Raw genomic sequence first — 19,137 nt, forward strand, 5'->3', positions numbered from 1 at the left:
TATCCTAGTTTGTCTACTGACACTGGGGTCTTGAATCTTAAAAAAAGGCCTCCGATGAAGCAGAGGAAAGTGGATCACAGGGAAAATTGGTGGAAGCGCTCAGGCAAATGAGAATTAATCATAGGGGAAACTACCGACAACTTCTGGAGGAGATGCTGACTAGTTACAGGCTAGCTAAAGTAGAGGGAGAAGAAAGCCCTGCTGAACCAGCTTCTACAGCTCCTTCTGCCAACAGTGATGCTGGAAACCCAGTGACAATGCAGGAAAGCCATACTGAATCAGAAAGTGGTGTTGCTGAATTAGACAGCTCTAATGAAGATGCAGGGACAAAGATGAGTGGTGAAAAAATATGACTTTTCTTTTTGGTAATATTTTTTGTGATCTTTGGTTTTTACTTAGGAAGTATGATGTATGCACTTATATAACCGTTTTGTTATTTGAATCTTGGAAAACTAGTTTTATTATATTCAGATAGCCTTGTTTTTTAAAAAGGCCTTTGCATACACCTTTATGAGATAGTTTAAAATTGACTACTTTGAATTTAATGAAATTATATGTCATTTCACATTGTATACCAGAGATTAGGCTACCAGTTATTAAAGTTAGTAGTTAAATTCATACTAGCTGGGATTAGAGATTACTGATTAGAGATTACTTTATATTGTGGAAAAACTTGTTAATGTAGAATTATACTGCTTCATATGATTTTATATATTAGTACACTCATAGCTAGCTTTATAATAAATTTGTGTTTTCTTTAATAATTTTAGTTTTTTAAAGAATGGCTGATACTGGCCTGTAATTTTTCTTTCAAGGATGATAATTTGTGTGTTGTTTGATTTGTTTATATTTTATATCTCTGTAGTTTTATTTTTAGAAGTTGTGAGATAATGGATGTGTGGTTATTTTTCCTTTCTCTGTATTCTTTATGAAACATAACTTTTGAAAAACCTATGTATTATTCATACAGCTTTGGTTTGTATATTCTGTATAGCCTAACTAGACACATCAAAATGTATGTCAACCAAGTGTTTAGAATGAAATTATAAGTGTTTAAGTCCAAATAAAGCATGTGATGTGGAATAATCTATGCATGTTGTAATTATTTTTGAATTAATTTTTTTTAAACAACTAGGTTTGGTATATTAGAAAAATAATCATTAGAAAATGGCCAGGCGTGGTGGCTCATGCCTATAATCCCAGCACTTTGGGAGGCCAGGGTGGGAGGATCGCTTGAGTCCAGGAGTTTGAGGTTATAGTGAGCTATGGCCACTGTACTCAGCCTGGGCTGGATTCAATTATGTTTAGTATATATAAAATTTAGTACACTTTTGGCGTAGCTTTTGTCATTAACAAAAAGGAAAAAAGTTTAGTGTAAAAATACATGTTTTGCATACTCAATGAAAATCTATTCTGTTTCTTATCCCCTTTTGTGATATAAAATATTAATCTTTGGACAGGATGGGCACACAAATACATGTGAGAAAATTGCCACAGTGAGCATATTAAAGATTGCAACATTGTCAACTTTGTTTCAAGTTTTCATCAGTTATTAAAAAATGCAAAAATTATGGCTATTTTTAAGTTAGTGGCAGGTGTGAGTTTTGTTTTTGTTAAAAGGGATTTTTAAATTCCAGATGGCTATTGGTCACGTGGGGGGAAATGTTTTTAAAACAATTATTTTATAACTGTAGAACATTAACTTTTCTTCTTTATGTTTATATCATGTGCCTAAAGCTGGTTAAGTTACCATAAGTTGAAACTTTGTAATCTTTGGATGTTACAGCTGATGTTTTGATCTATTTTTCCATTGCCAGAGTATTTTTAAATGGTTTGGGAAAAGAAGGCATTTGGTGGGGAGGGGAGGAAAAAAACCCCAACCCAGTTATCTGTCTATATTAGATATACGTATCCATGCACAACACAATACACAACACCTCTCTGTAAAAGTACTTTTTCAGACAAAGGAAGGTAATTTGTTCATCTAATTTTGTTTTCTTTTTGAAATTCAATCCAGTTTGGAAGTGGTATGGGTAAATAATAATATTCTTCCTTTTCTCTTCCTGTAGGGTGCTGGAGATCTAGAAGACCCATGGTAGCCTTAAAAACCTTCTAAAATGCTTTTGATTCTGAAAATTGGGGGAAAAAAACTTTTAATCACAATTTTCTTCAATACAAAGGGAAAATATTCTTGTGGATTCCCAACGTTTTGTGATATGAGCAGAAAATCATTAGCATTTCCCATCATTTGTTCATATTTGTGTTTTCTGATAATTGCCACTCGTAGCATTGCCTGTACTACAGTATTTTTTGCCAACCTCAGACATACTGGTTACATCTGTATTGAACTTTTGGCCCTAGAAACCTATGGAGTTATTTCACCACAAATCAACAAATGTTGCCTGAGGTGCATGGGAATATAGTTATTAGCTATACTCTGAAAATACATTTTTCTTTTAAACCACACAACATATAAGCATGTAAGAGTAAAGAATTGTATAATATGTTCCTTTTTCACCAAGTTGAAAGCCTTTTGCAGCAATTTACTATAGGATATGTATTTATTATTAATTGTTATTTAATTTTTTTCCACCAGTTTTACCTGTATTACCAAACTGGGTTCTCCAACAACGTCCAAATTGTAATGTTGCCTTGCTTCAAGATAAAGTGTATTTGGCAATAATAATATAAACCCTTACAAATTTTATGCATGTATCTACTACATCCTTCAACTCTCACTAGAAAATCTTTTGAAACCAAATGGATTAATTTATGGCTATTTATAATTTGCTTTGACATCTCACTGCTGCAAATTTTTTTAAATGATGAGATTTGCCTTTATAATGTAAATTGTGATTTTTGTTTTACATGTGGGTTTCTATAGTTTTAATTTTTTCAGCTTTTAAGATAAAACAAGTTTTGTGTAATTTGGTATTGTTTTTAACTGTTTATGTTATTTTAAAAGCTCAGAATATCACATTGAAATTACTATAAATACATTTAAAATTATCTATTTTAGATCTAAGAAAATACTACAGAGATATTTTCATGGGTTCAGTAACTTTTCATTTTATTACATTGGGCACGGTACAGCGTGGCTGTCACATAAGGTACTTGAAGATTATTAGTTTAATTCTATTTTTACAATAACCTTGAATTCTTCTGAGTTTTGCATGTATTAAATTCAATTAATGCTGAACATGAAGAGTGAAGTATTTATCTAAAAGAAGTTAATGGGGTAGGAGAAGTAATGAATGTATCCATTTGTACATGGTTTACATGTTGTGGATGCTTTGTAAACATTTTCCTATATGTTTAAATTGTGTTTCAGCAGGATGTAATTGCCCTTGTGTGTAGTTAAAATGAGTCATCATCTGGTCCTGTGTGAAATGGAATTCATGGTATTTTCTGTAACATTTTCCTAAAGCTGTTTCTGGAGAGCCACACATTTGAATACAGACAGCTTTCCTGATCATTTGATTTATTGTGCACCTGATTTTTGGTCTAAAAGGAATTATTGCCACAATATATTTTATTTATTCTTTAGATTTTAGCGTTGTAAGTTAAAGTGCTTTACATGATGATGTTAAAAGCTATTTGTCCCTTTACTGGGTATAGGGGGTTGTTAAAAGATAGGGAATGAAGAATGCAAAATGGTTTATTGTTCAAACTGTCCACTCTGATCCAAACTTGTACTGATAGTACTTTTCCAGTATGATATTGTGATGTTTCATACGATGCAGTGAACATAACCAACTTGTTACCTAAATAAAGAATTGATAAAAACAGTGTGACATATTACTATTTGGTATGATTTTTAAAAATAATTTTGAATGTTATTTTAAACATTTACTTAGTTAGTATACTTGTGAAAATTTAACTCCAAAGAGGAATTAACCAAATTTTATGAAACAATATTTACCTCTTCTCCACTCCAAAAACATTTTTAATACTACCTTTAAAAAAAGGTATCTTTTCCAGGAGGGTTAATAGCCCTTGAAATACAATAATATATGAGTTAGTATAAGAAAAACCCATGTCCAGTGTTTACTCATCTGAATTCCCTAGCCTGGCTATCCTCAAACGTTTTGGTCTCAAGACCCGTTTATACCCTTAAAAATTGAATATCCCAAAGAACTTTTGCTCTTGTGTGTTATACAATTGACATTTACTATATTAGAAATTAAAAGTCAGAAATTACATGTACTGTTTTAATTCATTTAAGAAACAATTGCTACATGTTAACATAAAGTCATTTTATGAAGAATAATTATTTTCCAAATTTAAAAAACTTAGTGTAAAAAGTGGCACTGGTTTTCATTTTTGTAAACCCTTTAATGTTGGGCAGAATTCGTACATCTGCTTCCTCATCCAATCTGTTGCAATGGGGCTTGTTGAAGAAATCTGTTCTCACAAAGATATTTGGAAAAGAGAGGAGTATTTTATGTCTTCAGTTCATTGTGGATATCAAAACTTGACAACAAGTAGTTTCTTGGAGGTTAGTTAAAATGTGAAATCTGCAGCTTTTTTTGGTGGACTTTTTATAGTTTGTTACATTAAATCCACTGGGTCTGTCTTGCATTTCAAATGGATCTTCTACCTGTGCGTGATTTTGCAACATTATGAACTGGTCATTTGGAAAATATTGGTTCACTTAATTATGCAGTTCTTCTGAATACTGACATGTTATTATGCAATGATTAAAAACATTTTGGTAATATAAATGATCTTATCAGAAAAATCTTTTTTAAGGCCAGGTGTGGTAGCTCATGCCTGTAATCCTGGCACTTTGGGAGGCCGAGGTGGGAAGATTTCTTGAGCCCAGGAGTTTCAAGACCAGCCTTGGCAACAGAGAGAGACCCTGGCTCTACAAAATACTAATTTGTTTGGTCCTACTGTCTTGATTTGTGCTTAAGGAGCCTGTAGTTTTACCCACTGTTTCTTTTGCACAATCAGTGCAAATGTCAATATGTTGGAAAAAAACTAGTAGTATTGTAAAAATAGTTTTGACTTCATTGACCTCCTTGAAAGGTTCTTTGGAACTCTGAGACTTTTGGAACTGCTGCCCCAGTCCGTTTGGACAGTTTCATAATGTGTTCATTTATTCCAGATATCACAATATAATAGTAAATGAGTCTTAAGATATTAATGTATAGGTCTGATATGAAATTTCTTTGTGAGGGGGTGGAGGATGGTCACTAACACTGGAACTTTGAAAGCAAGATAAACAGGGTGAAGTCTTTAATGTTACACTTTTTTTCCCCAGAAAATTTCTATGTTTCAACTTTGGGAAACACATGATTTAAGGTTAAGCTAAGCAGTAGAGTTTAATTTTCATATGACACATATATTCATCTTTTATGGTTTCTTCAAGTAGTCTATAGATGGGTATTTCTTTGAAAAGGTCTCATTCTATACTGAATTTTTTTTTTTTTTTTTTTTTTTTTTTTGAGACAGAGTCTCACTTTGTTGTCCAGGCTAGAGTGAGTGCCATGGCATCAGCCTAGCTCACAGCAACCTCAAACTCCTGGGCTCGAGTGATCCTTCTGCCTCAGCCTCCCGAGTAGCTGGGACTACAGGCATGCGCCACTATGCCCGGCTAATTTTTTTTATATATATATCAGTTGGCCAATTAATTTCTTTCTGTTTATAGTAGAGACGGGGTCTCGCTCTTGCTCAGGCTGGTTTTGAACTCCTGACCTTGAGCAATCCGCCCGCCTCGGCCTCCCAAGAGCTAGGATTACAGGCGTGAGCCACAGCGCCCGGCCCTATACTGAATTTTTAAATTAATATTTTAAATTAAAAAATTTTACTGCAATTGCAATGCCTCATCAGGTTGGCCATTTAAAGACAGGACATTAACTTTTTTTTTAAATGTCAATGAAGTGGATGACAGCTTTATGCTGAAGTTTTACTGTTAGATTTTTCAATTTTCTACACATTCAACAAGGGTGAGGAAAGGTGCTGTCGAGCTGTAACTTTAAAAAAAAAAAAAATGTACGCTTTGCCTGGTGCAGTAGTTCACTCCTGTAATCCTAGCACTTTGGGAGGCTGAGGTAAGAGGACTCCTTGAGGCCAGGAGTTCAAGACCAGCCTGAGCAGGAGCAAGATCCCATCTCCATAAAAAAATAGAAAAATTAGCTGGGCGTGGCAGCAAGTGCCCATAATTCCCAGCTGCTCTGGAGGCTGAGGCAAGACAATCACCTGAGCCCCAGGAGTTAGAGGTTGCAGTGAGCTATGGTGATGCCTCTGGACTCCATCCCAGGCAACAGAATGAGACCCTGCCTGGAGAAAAAAAAAGTACACTTGTCATTCCTGTCACATAAAAGTTTCTTGCCCAATGAAATGTCTAGATCATTATGATATTTACTTAAGTTTCTTTACTTATTACTTGAGTTTTGGTTTTAAATGTTATTGGATAGCTGAAGGTGACTGCAATTCTAATTTCTCCTTAAGTCTTAAGTCAGTTTTATTTTCAGATGTGTGGAATTTGGGCTTTAATGTCTTTTTTTAATAGTGTTGTCAGCCCCTCTTGGACCAGCTAGCTAGACTGTCCTCAAAAAAACTGTAGCAAAATTTTAAACTAAAATGAATGTTGCCAATATAGAAAAAAAACAAGGTACCTATCTATAAGCTTAGTTTGTAGGGATTCCTTTGTTGTTCAATGTAGCAGACATTGAAACTTCAAGTTGCGTATTTTCTGAGGTTAATTTTTAAAGTAACATTAGGAAAACAATCTAAGCAACAAATTCTTCCAAGCTTCTGTACCATCAGTTTATTAATCTGAGTACAGTTTATGACCAAGAATCATAATTTCTTAGTGCTAAAATAGAAATTCATTGGAAATTGCACTGTCATTGAAAATGGTTATAATTTTCCTATATGAAAATGATGGTGCTTCCATGCCCCTTGAGGTTCCTTTTTCTACCCAGGCTTCAAAATGATTTTTAATAACAAGGCAACCCTGATGCAGTGGCTCATTTCTGTCAACCTAGCACTTTGGAAGCTGAGACAGGAGTTCCAGACCAGCCTGAGCAACATAAGAAGACCTTGTCTGAAAAAAAAAGTAGCAAAATTAGCCAGGTGCGGTGGCTCATGCCTGTAATCCTAGCACTTGGGGAGACCAAGGTGGTAGAATCCCTTGAGCCCAGGAGTTTGAGATTGCAGTAAGCTACGGTGACACCACTGTGCTCTAGCCCAGGCAACAGAGCAAGACCCTGTCTCAAAACCAAAAAAAAAAAAAAAAAAACCAAGGGAAATAGTTGGGGGAAAATGTTTCTATAATATTAACTCAACATTTGAGCCAGAATGAGAAAGAGCCTCACTAGTTTACATTTCACACTGCCTGAAATACTGGGTGGCATGAGACCGAGCATAAAAAAGTATATATGTATTCTTACATATATTATTATGAATCATTTTTGTTTCCAAACTACAAATTAGTCATACAGAAAGTATTTTCTCAAACCTTGGGAAATGCACAGACCAGAGTAATATATGTTGGCTGAGCTTTTATTCAGCTTTAGCCATTGAAATTAACCTGAAGATGTCCATGAAATTTCTTTTGCTAGCCAAATCATCTTCTCTTGCATTTAGATTATATTTTAAAAATTGAGACCTTAAATTCACATTTCTTCTTCCAAATTGTCTTAATTTGTATTTTGAAGTTAATCTTGTTTAAGTATTAAGAAAACATATTTGATAAGATTTACTTCAGAACACATTTCGTTTTGGGAAGCTAAATAGTAGTGGAAAATAGCAAATTGTCATTTTATGCAGAAAATCCATTAGATTTGTAAGGTAGTCAAATGCTAATGTAATCATTAAGACTAGAATTTAAGTGATGATTTAATTTCAAAGAAATTCTGAAGTTACTTGCTTTTACAAGTAAGTTCATAATGGGTATTACAACAATTTGCATTGTCTCTTTATGCTGAGTTGCATCTTTTTTTCTATAAAACTTTGGGAATTTTGTAAACCCAAAAGAAAATGCTAAGCAAGTGTTTATTTTTGCCCACTGTTTTGGTGATTTTTGTGTTACATTATGGTGTAGGGGTAAAACAATGTAGCTACTAATAGAGAATAAATTGCTTTTTAGACAGCATCATCACCATTTCTCGCTTCCTGCTTGCTTTTCTGGCTGTGGTATCCTCTCCCTTTTATTTTTTATTTCAGGTTTTTTAATGTTTTCTTGAGACAAGAGTCTGGCTCTTTTGCCCTGGCTAGAGTGCAGTGGCATCAGCCTATCTCATAGCAACCTCAAGCTCCTAGGCTCAAGTGATCCTCCTGCCTCAGCCTCCAGAGTAGCTGTGATTACAGGCGCATACCACCACACCCAGATAATTTTTCTATTTTTCTGTAGAGATGAGGGTCTCGCTCTTGCTCAAGCTGCTCTAAAACTCCTGATGACCTCAAGAGATCCTCCTGCCTTGGCCTCCCAGAGTGCTAAGATTACAGGTGTGAGCCACTGCGCCTGGCCTGTGTCAATTAGTTTTATTCTACCTGGCAAACACTTAAAACAAGTACATTGTTTTCATGCTCAGATGTAATGATAGATATGCTCTTCTAATTCAGGAGCGAAGAGTGCTTAATCATAGTGATAGAAGGTTATTGTTTCTGGTATTTCTTGGGTATCCACAACTCTAGTGAGACATAAAGAAGTCCTACCTTTTATGTATGGGCAGAATCAAAGGTTTGGCATTAGTTTTTTTTTCTTTTCCCTTGACTAATAATCCTACTCTGATATTGGCAACAGTCATGAATGATTAAATATGTACAGAAATTTCATTGTTTCCATATAACATTCACCTATAGTGAAAATACTTGTGTATGTGTTTGAGATAGAGAAGACCCATACAATCCAGGAATTATTGTAATATGTGAGTCCGGACACCTTCTTTCCCTCTCCTGGGGTGTTTACTTTTTATTTGTGTACTCACTATGAGGAGGTGATTTTACTTCATTCCTAAGTCTTGAAGACATCAAGTTCAATGTATTTTGACAGAATTCTACAGTAACTTGATACAAAAGACCATGGAGTTAATTTTTATGAGATTTTGCCAATGGATAGGCATCTAATCAGTAAATTGATATAAAGCTTATTTTAAATATTCTTATTAAATATTTGCTGTTAAAATTGATCTTAGGTAAGACTGGTTTTAATTATTATAGCACTTTGGCTCTGTTGAAATATACCTTTGGAAATAATTGGATTTTATTAATTCCTAGAGTATGGGATCTTTAGGAGCCTATAAAACTTTCATGATGACTTCACATTTATTTAGTAATTTTAAGACAAGGTCTCATTCTGTTGCCCAGGCTGCAGTACAGTGGCATAATCATAGCTCACTGCAGCCTCGAACTCCTTCCTGGCCCCAAGCGATCCTCCTATCTCAGCCTCCAGAGTCCTTGGGATTACAGGCATGAGCCACCATGTCCAGCATTTCGCCTTTTAAAATTACTTAGAAGTAAACCAATAGTCATAAGAATTTTCATGTAGTTCAAACTCTTGTTAAAATGTTATAATCACCAGAGGAAGTTACTGGATACCAGTTCTCAACCTCCAGAGCAGCTGTGCTTTTTTCTTTTTTACATGTTAGAATTTTATCTAAGAGTTCATTTGAATAAAAGCTTTTTGACTTTACAAAGTTTGAAGATCATTAGGCTCAGAGACTATCCATATGACTAGGCAAATGAAACTAGACAGTTACTCTTTTATAATAAAGGAAACCCAGAACACATGGTAGTGCTGTGAACAATATTTACAGGTTTTGATTTAGTGTTCTACCCACTATTGTGATTTAGTTATATTTAGAAGGTGGGGAAGAGGAAGTGGATTGGAACAAGAGTCAAATATCACCTATCATAAAAGGTCGATCACCTCCCTACTCATCTACCCACCATGTTTGGTTATTTTAGAGGTATTATGGGGAGGAAAGATACTTTTCTCAGCCACAGATGTGAATTTATCTGCTCACATTAGTACCTCTACGTCTTCCTTTTGTATAAGACAAACTAGTGGTTATATAAATAATAAACTGGCATAGTGTTTTAGTGTGTGTACCACAATGTGGTCATTTCCCCAATGAAGGATATTTAGATTGTGTGCAAATTTTTACTATTACAAAAACTGCTACAGTGGGCATCCTGGCACATTTCTCTTGTACACAGGTACTAGTGTTTCTCCAGATTGATATTTGCCTAGAAATAAAATTAGTAGGTCATTGGGTAGCATGTCTTCAAGTTAGTATTGCAAAAGCATTGTACTAAAGATGTACCAATTTACACATCCACCATAAGTGTACCAAAAATTCTGTTCCCCCTCCCTCATTCAGTAACTCTTGATACTGTCAGGCTTTAAATTTGCCAGTCAGATGAGCATGAAATAGTATATTATTTGCATTTCTGATTGCATGTGAGGAGAGCATCTTCTTCTATGTACATTGGCCATTTGAGTTTCCTCTTCTTTGAATTGAATGCTCGCATCCTTTGTCCATTTTTCTGTTGGGTGTGTCTTTTTCTCATTTATTTGTAGTTTATACTTTCTCTCTCTGTCTCTCGATCCTAGTCCTTTGTTATGTGAGTTATAAAACCTTCCAGTCTGTTTTTGGTTGGTTGGTCTTATTTTGTGTGTATCTTTTATTATTTGTGAACCTTTATGTTTTTTATTATTTTTCTTGAAGAAATCATCCTCATCCGACATTCCAGAAGTCTCTAATGTTTTCTTCCAGTAGTTTCTAAAATCGTCCTGCTTCCCAAATGTGCATATTAAGGCTTTTAATCATTCTTGAATTTACTATTCTATATAGTACGAACTAAGGAATCGAATTTTTTTCCATATAGCTAGCTAATTGTGCCAACACCATGCCACCCCTGTCAAACACTGATTCCCCAAATATGTGTGGTTGTTTTCTAGTTTATTTTGTTCTAGTTTTTGGTCTAACCTTGTGTAGATATCAATCACATCATTTTAATTTCTGTAGCCTCATAAATGCTGATACCTGGCAGGCATACTTTCCTTTTAATAAAAATACAATTAATAATCCATATTTTTCTAGTTTTTAATAGCTTGCATCTATTTGGGGATCTAATGTTGAAAATCGTTCACCCTCTTTATAAATTGTATGTTGTACACTTACATTTTAAACTGTAGTGTAGTACTGTGTTGCTCATTCATTTTAATCTGTTGTGATCCTTTCCCTTCCCCTGTAAAACAGGAGTAGCAACAGTGCCATACTAAGCTGTGTTGGAGCCTAAGACAAAAGGAAAATTCAGCAATAATGATTCTGTCTTTATTTTAAATATTGATATTTTGTTCACTATAGTTTTACATTAGTTTTGATTTTGTTTAATGTTACATTAAAATATTTATCTTGATTGCATGCCACCTCTTAAATTTTGTCCACAAGGTAAGTGCCTCACCCTATTCCCAGAGGATGTGTGAATTCCTGGCCCTTTTAAGTGGACTGTTTTCCTGAGTTAAGGCAGACATTACCAAGGAGGGATAAACTCCTTAGCCTACTAGTACCCTTTAGCATAAAACAGTGTTTTCTGGGGCAGCTTATGAAATGGAGGACAGGCAGGGCTAAGAGAGTCCTGCGTTCCAGCAACAGCTAGTTGCTAGAGGCTTCCCTAGGCAGTGTGCTGTCTTTCAATATTAATACTTTGAAACGTAATGCCAGAGTAACAAAGCAAATTACAAAAGGATGCCTTATGTAAAAGTTTGTCTCCAGAATTTATTTCACAATAAACTCTTTTTTTTCCGTATTTTGGTATCATTGAAATTAGGAACCATCTTAGATCAATGGCATCTTACAGTTACTGGCTAGGCAGCAGCATGGCATATTTGCGTCAACTTGGTCAAATCCGTATTTGAATTGGGTTTTGTATCATATTGAGACTACATTTGTTTAAATGCTGTTTAAAATGCCTTCAAAATGATTACATTGTAATTTGGAATATAATACAGAAACAACAGCATTATGTAAGATTTTAAAAAGATTTAAGGCTGTTAAAATAAGTGTAAAATAATCCTCTGTATTGATAAAGTATTGCTTTATAATTTAGTTGGCAGCATTTTTTCCTGATACATAAAAGAATGATACATAAGATAATGGAATCTTAGAGTTGATGAAGGGTGACATGTACAATTTATGGGTATGTAATATGTATGTTTAAAACATGCCTGAGGATAATATACATTAACTTTAGAACAGTAATTACTTCAAAGGCATTGGGGAAAGTAAGGTTTTTATTTTCTCTTTAAAAAAAGGTAAAGATATAAAAATGTTATATCTGGGCAGTAGGTAAAAGAGGCATATTTTCTGTAATTTTCTGTATGAATTTTTCATAAAATTTTGAATTAAACAATAAAATATAAAAACAAAATTCAGTGGTCCTAAATGCCTTCAAGAAGAGGGGTACCAATTTATTGTCCCAGAAGTGTACAAGAACGCCCATGTATTTCACTTCCTCACCAATATTGCACATTGACAATCTAGTGGGTAAAATATTGTAGCTTACATTTTCTGACTTAATCCCCAGTTATTTGATTACTAGTGAGAGAACATTTTTTTTTCTCGTATTTGGCCAGTTATGTGTTATATAAAGCCCATTCATACATGTTGCTTATTTTTCTATTAACCCACACATTTTTCTTATTGATTTGTGAGAGCTCTTTATATATAAAAGAAATTAACCATTATCCTGTTACATATGTCATGAAGTATTTTCCCCAGATATCCATTTACCTTTCAATATTGTGATACTGTTTATGGTTTGCCGTTGTTTTTTTATGAAGAATATTGAGAGATGGGATTAAGAACAAAGAGCATTTGACTGTATTGAAATGACCTATTTTTGAAAAACCACAAGCTCAACATCATAGCCCCCCCCCCCAAATCTGATATTGTGCTACTCTGTTTCTGAGGTTTCTCTTACACAATAATTTTGTTTTTATGCCAGCTTTTCCTACAGGTAGAATAAGGGGTGTCTGCTCACTACTATTGGAGAGGCACTAGAGGGGGCTAAAATGCTCAGATCGGAACAGTTAGCTCTTCTTGGTCAAAAATATTTCCAGGCATGGTGGCTCCTAGCACTTTGCCTAGCCAAGGTGAGAGGAGTGCTTGTGCCCAGGAGTTTGAGACCAGTCTGGGCAACATAGCGAGACCCCATCTCTACAAAAACATAAAAATCAGCCAGGCATGTTGGGATGTGCCTGTAGTCCCAGCTACTCAGAAGGCTGTGATGGGGGGATTGCTTGAGCCCAGGAGTTCAAGGCACAGCACTCCAGCATGGGTGACAGAGTGAGACCCTTTCTCAAAAGCAGAAAACAAACAAAAAAATACCCTAACTTTTCATATACTTTTTAAAATCAAATATGGTAGGGTTATTTTGTTTTCCTTTTTTTAAAATAAATTGAATATTTACCTACAGTAAACTGCAATGATCTTAGGTGTTAAATTTGATGAATTTTGATGTGTATTTTTTATATTCAAAAGTTTTAGAATTGTGTCATTTTCTTTAACAGTTCGATCAACCTTCAGCTGCATACACAGACAATTTTTTCACATTATGAGTAAGTAGATATTTACATATTTTAAGACTTGGGCCTTTTTGATAAATATATTTATAAATATCTAATACAACTAGAACTTATTACTATGGGGCAAAAATCTAATATGTTTCAGATTGTTTTTCCATTATCCCCTTACACCAGCTATTACGTAAGCCAGTCTTTTTTTATTATTTGAAGATGCCCTTTATTTTCTCATATATGCTTATATTTTTATGGGCATTCTATTTCATTGCTTTGTATTGTGTATCAGTACTATGTCATCTTAATTATTATCTTGTAAGGAGAATGCCCCCTTATTCCTCTACTTCTACAAAAAACAAATGTGTTTATTCTTCCAGAAGAACTTTTGAAAAATTGGCTGAGATTTCCCTGCCAAATAAAAATCCTGTTAATATGTCGATTGAATTGTTATATGTGTAGTTTAGTTGGAGGTCATTGATATCTTTAGCAGAGATGAGTTCCATTCCAGGAACATGCTCCATCTTCCCATTTATACATGTGTTTTTAATGCCCCCAGTACATCTTTGTAACAAGTTTTCTCCACACCTTTCTCAAATTAATTCCTTGTTATTTTATATTTCTTGTTGCTGTTATGAACTCCCCCTCCCACCCTGTAACCCCTTATATATTTTTATTTTCTATCTTTTTAGTAGACAACTGACACTATTCACTTACAAAAAAAAAAAAAAAATCACTTCAATTTCTATCATTTCCACCAGATGGCAGTCTTGGTTGCATCCATTTGTAAACCTGCTGAGAACTCTGGTGACAAGAAAGGCAGTGACTTGGCAAACCTTCCGAAGGCCCAGAAGTACAAGGACAAAAGGTTTTTTGTAAACCTGAATGGAAAATGAACCCAGTATTTTATAATTATAGTATTTATATGGCTATTGACCTTTAATCTTATGTCCTACTAGTGGAGACAGAGAAGAACTGTCACTGTGCCCTTCAAAATCATATTTTTCCCTGTCCATGTGATAAACACCTGTGGCTTCTTGGCAGCACTTTTGGTTTTATTCCAGGGACTCTCACAGTTAAAGACAGGCTTTAATCTATCAATATTGTTTTCCTTTTCCTAAAAGCACCATTTACATCCGAAGTTGCTGGGTTTCTGAATGTTTGTGTAGGAGCATCTTGTGACTCTGGTTTTTATCATTTCAAGACCTCTTCTGAAAGGAGGCAGTGTTTACAGTTAATATGAAAGGAAGTTTATGGGTTTGTAACTGGCTGCTTCTACATGAATACAAATGTTAATAACCTTCCTAAATGAAACCCTTTTTGGCTTAATTTGGTGACTTCCAAGACCTATATTTAGGAATATAGAAAATAGTGAATTACTTGATCTGGGAAGGCATTGACTCAGATATTTTCTCATAGATACTCTTCCAAGTGGCCAAAAAATAGTACTTTTGGACAGCAGTCACCTAGGCAATCTCCTCTCTTGTACCTTTTATTAAAATTCCATTTGTTGATCATTTGCTTTTATAACCAGGGAGTAGTAAACAACTGTAACTACATAGTAACTATGTACATTCCCTTTCTGAGAGATGATAGTCACACCATAGGATTGAAAAGTGCAAGAAAGTATGGTAAAAATAAGAAAGGAACACATGTTTTATTCTTGAGTACAAAGATATTCCAAGGTTAATCCTTGCTTTTCCAAAGAAAATAGATTTAATTATTTTAGGAGGTGATATAACAAAAATTTTGAAGGATAATAATCTCTTTTAGATAAAACTATGGAAAAATCTCTCAGTTTTTGAATCCCTGGACAATTCTAGTATGTAGTTGTGTGGAATAGAGAACTTCTTTAGTGTGTTGGATGGATTTATTCACATTTTGTTTAATCTCTGAGAGTAAATGTTGAAATAGACTTATTGGAATCAGCTATGTAGCTCTAGTTGTGCTTAGAGCTGTAGTGTGCTAAGACATACCTTTAAGTAAGAGAAAATTGAAATTGGTTAAAATTAGGTTCTTCCCACACATTTCAGAATAGTTAGAGGTAAGCTAAATTATATAAATAAAACCATAAGTTAAGTGTACCTAGGTGGTTGGCTATGTAAACTATCTTTGAGAAGGAAGGAATTCTTTTCTAATAGCTCATGTTTGTATTTTATTTATATATCTATATATAATATGGAAATATACATGTGCAGACACATATTTTGAGGGCTTTTGGCTTTTTTAGTGTGGGGCACATGTGAATCTGGCAATTAAGACCAATATTTCCTATAATAGTGTAACAGTATACCACACTCCTCTAATGAAATGTCATTCACCATCAAGAATTCACACATCAATAACGATTGCTTTAACACTAGAAAAAATATACGATAGTAAACTACATTTTCTAGACTGATTTCACATCAAAAAACAACACACACAGCTGCTTGTCCATTTGAGAGAGGGGCTAATAAAGCAAACTCTGAATGTTTTGTAGTTTGACGTCCCCAAACGTTTTAGCATAGCAGTTCTGAAGATTTGTCATTCGTGCATTCTTCAAAGATAGACTAATAAATTTTATAGCTGCACAGATCTTTAAATATTAATTTGTAAAAGCTCAAAGTTGGAACAAACCTGAATGCCAGATGGTCTTTCAGCAGTCTCTAGTCTCAGTCTCAGGACAGCAGTCCACTTCCATCTGTGGGCAGCTCTGCCTGTCCTCATTGTGTCCCCACTTCCCCCCTCATTTGTCTTAATCCTTGAGACCAAACATTTAACCACATCTCTTAGGATGCCTTCTAGCATCCTTTCTATCCCCCATTATTCCATCCCTATATATCGTGACTTCAACTGTATTTACCATCTGGGACCATTTGTCCAAACGTGCTCTCATTTTGTTGATCTTTCTTAAAGTATACAACCCAGATCTGAACACTTACAGGTGGCAGAACTGTATCATACTTTGTTCTGGTGAATACTATTCTTTTCTTCTGTTTAACACCCAAATATTGGACCAGCTTTTCCAACAACCCCATGGTACTGTTCGAGTCCTTTGAGCTTAATTATTTGTACTGCTTTTAAACAGACTTTTCCCATTGCACACTTGCAGTTTGGGTTTTGGTTAACCTACTTTGTAGTATCTTTATTCCTGGTAGATTTTCTTGGGTTAAATTCATTAATCTTTTGGCTTGATCTTGGATTCATCTAAGAAATAGTAGCCATCTTTCCAGCCACTCCAATATTTCATATGTAAACCTGTATTGAATGAAACAAGTCCAAGGATGGAAGCCCTGCGGTAGGCCTCAGAAACTTCTCTTCAGTATGATGATGCAAATTGACCAATCTATTAATTAACACCCATTAGTTAAGAATTTTAATAATATACTGATTCATATATCAGCTCATATCTTTCCAGGTTATATATGAAGATATGGGATTTTACATTCCTTGCTGAAGTCACTTGTGTATATATCAGTTTATCTGGAGTTTTCACTTTGACCCTATTCCTGTAGGTTCATGCAAATTTCTGGTGTTTGTTTTTGCTTATGATGTTTATTGCATCATTTATGTACTTTTAAATTCTGAGCTTCTTAGATTTATGCTTGTGCAACTGGTGTTCTCTTGTTTTATTATTTTTAGGGACATATCCCTTTTTATCTTGTATGTATATTATACTTAAGTAAACAAGGTATATTTCAAAATAACCCTGATGCATTAAAAAAACATCAGAACTACAATTTGATCTGCAGCCTGACAGCCAAATGCAGCAGTGTAGGTTGTACAGGGCAGAACAGTGCCTAATCCTTGAAGATACCATTCTGTAGACTTAGGTCTTAAGACTCTCCAGCCAGTCGCAGGAAATGTTCTTATTCGAATAAAACCAGTATAGTTATATTGCAACTTGTATCTGACAGGTGGCAGTAAAGTGACTTGAGAAAGGAGTGCTTTTTGAGAGTGTTTTTTCTAATTTACCGAAGATGCCACATGGGCTAGCAGCAGCCCTCAAGTCTTCAATTGGTTTGGGAAAGAAGCCAGTGTAGCTTTTCACTTTACATTCTTCTCTTCCTTTTTTTTATATTCTCTTTACCTTAAAAGAAAAATGCAAAATGGTGGCACTGTAGGAGTGTGCCAGAGGAATTGAGCAGCAAATAGGCAGTCTTCAAGGGCCAGCTTCGGCTTTCTAGCCTTGAGTTCAGACTCCTTGGCAGGGCCTGTGCCACACTCAGTGTGCTGTTTTACCTCTTATTCGCTTGACTTCCTCAGTTACCAGGGCTCATAAAATAACAAGTGAGAAAAATGGGGGAAGGGAAGGGAGTGCCCCAGATGTAGAGAGTTTTGTAGGTTTCTGCAGATATATATCATTATAACATATAGATCGTATTAATATATTTGTGCACATTTCTGTATATATGCTATACTGCAATAAAAATTTTAAGAATTTTGACTAGTGCAATAACCTTCATTTATACTTATTTATATGAAGTTTCTGTCTGTTAGTGGGACACGTGAAAAGAGTTGAGTAGATGCAGTTATGCTTTAGAGAGTATGAACTAAAATACAGATTACATGTTGTATGAAAAAATCACTTTCAGGAAAGGAGGGGGCACCTTCAAGATATAGGCAACAGTTTAGTCAAGCCAGAAGTCTAAAAAAAAAAAAAAAAGAAAAACAAACAAACAAAAAAGAAAAACAAAAAAAAGATAGGCAACGGTTTAGTCAGGGTAAGCTAAACTGCTGTAACAAATAGAACCAAACTTGTAATGGTTCAAACATAATAGAAGTTTATTTCTTGCTCATGTATGAACCAGTCTGGGTGTTCCAGGTTGGTGAGCTTCTCTCTTCCATGTGGTGACTTAGGTCTGAGGCTTTTTCCATCTTTGGCTACCTTATTGCCTAATTGTCTAATTGTCATCTGTATCCCACCAGTGGGAGGAGAAAGAGAGCAAGGAAAAGGTAACCCTGCTTCTTCAACCTGAAGGTAGTGTGCTTTGTTTCTATTCATACTTATTTGGTGACAGCTAGTCATATGGCCACACTTAGCTGAATGTGTGAGGGGGGCTGCTGAGAAATTGTTAGTCCTGATTGGGTAGCTTCATCGCAGTTACATCTCAACTACTGTGGAGGATCAGAAGCACAGTATGAGGACAACTGGTCACGTCTGCCACAGGCAACCATTCTCCAGAGCAGGTAAACAGGTTCTGCTGTTTGGGGAAGGTGTGGCATACACATTAAGGCACTGGGGCAGAGAAAACTAATAATGATTCAAATGCAAGCTTCAAAAATGACTTACCTCCATGCATCTAAGAATTTCTAAAATTAAGAAGACTGACAACACCATCCATATATTGGCAAAGATGTGTAACACTTGGAACTTTCAGTATCATTGGTGGGAGCGTTAAATGATAAAACCACTTTGGAAAAATTTCTGGGGTTTCTTACAAAACAAAACATATACCTACTTTATGTCCCATCAATTCCACTCCTAGGTGTTCACCTAAGAGAAATAAAAATATATGTCCACAGAAAGACTTGTATAAAAATGTTCAGAGCAACTCTATTCACTCGGGTCAAATGGGAAACCGCCAGGCATCACCAGTAGGAGAGTGGCTGAACTGTGG

The 19,137-nt window shown here is 35.0% G+C and overlaps 1 protein-coding gene across 5 annotated transcripts in view; it reads left to right on the top strand.

The window, feature by feature from the left end:
• PPM1B (protein phosphatase, Mg2+/Mn2+ dependent 1B) overlaps window positions 1-14,419 on the top strand; it is an 81,271-nt gene extending 66,852 nt beyond the window's left edge. For 3 of the 5 annotated variants that reach the window (XM_076000712.1, XM_076000711.1, XM_012756248.2), the window contains one exon: window positions 48-1,086. In XM_076000712.1, coding sequence (XP_075856827.1) covers window positions 48-353 — 306 coding nt within the window. In that variant the 3' untranslated portion in view covers window positions 354-1,086. Of the gene's footprint in view, window positions 1-47; window positions 1,087-2,069; window positions 12,292-13,528; window positions 13,577-14,295 lie in introns of those variants that run through there. The other 2 variants (XM_012756283.2, XM_076000713.1) reach the window with 2 other exon arrangements.
• Window positions 14,420-19,137: the final 4,718 nt, after the last annotated feature.

Source organism: Microcebus murinus, chromosome 3, assembly GCF_040939455.1.
Source record: "Microcebus murinus isolate Inina chromosome 3, M.murinus_Inina_mat1.0, whole genome shotgun sequence".
Lineage (NCBI taxonomy): Eukaryota > Metazoa > Chordata > Mammalia > Primates > Cheirogaleidae > Microcebus > Microcebus murinus.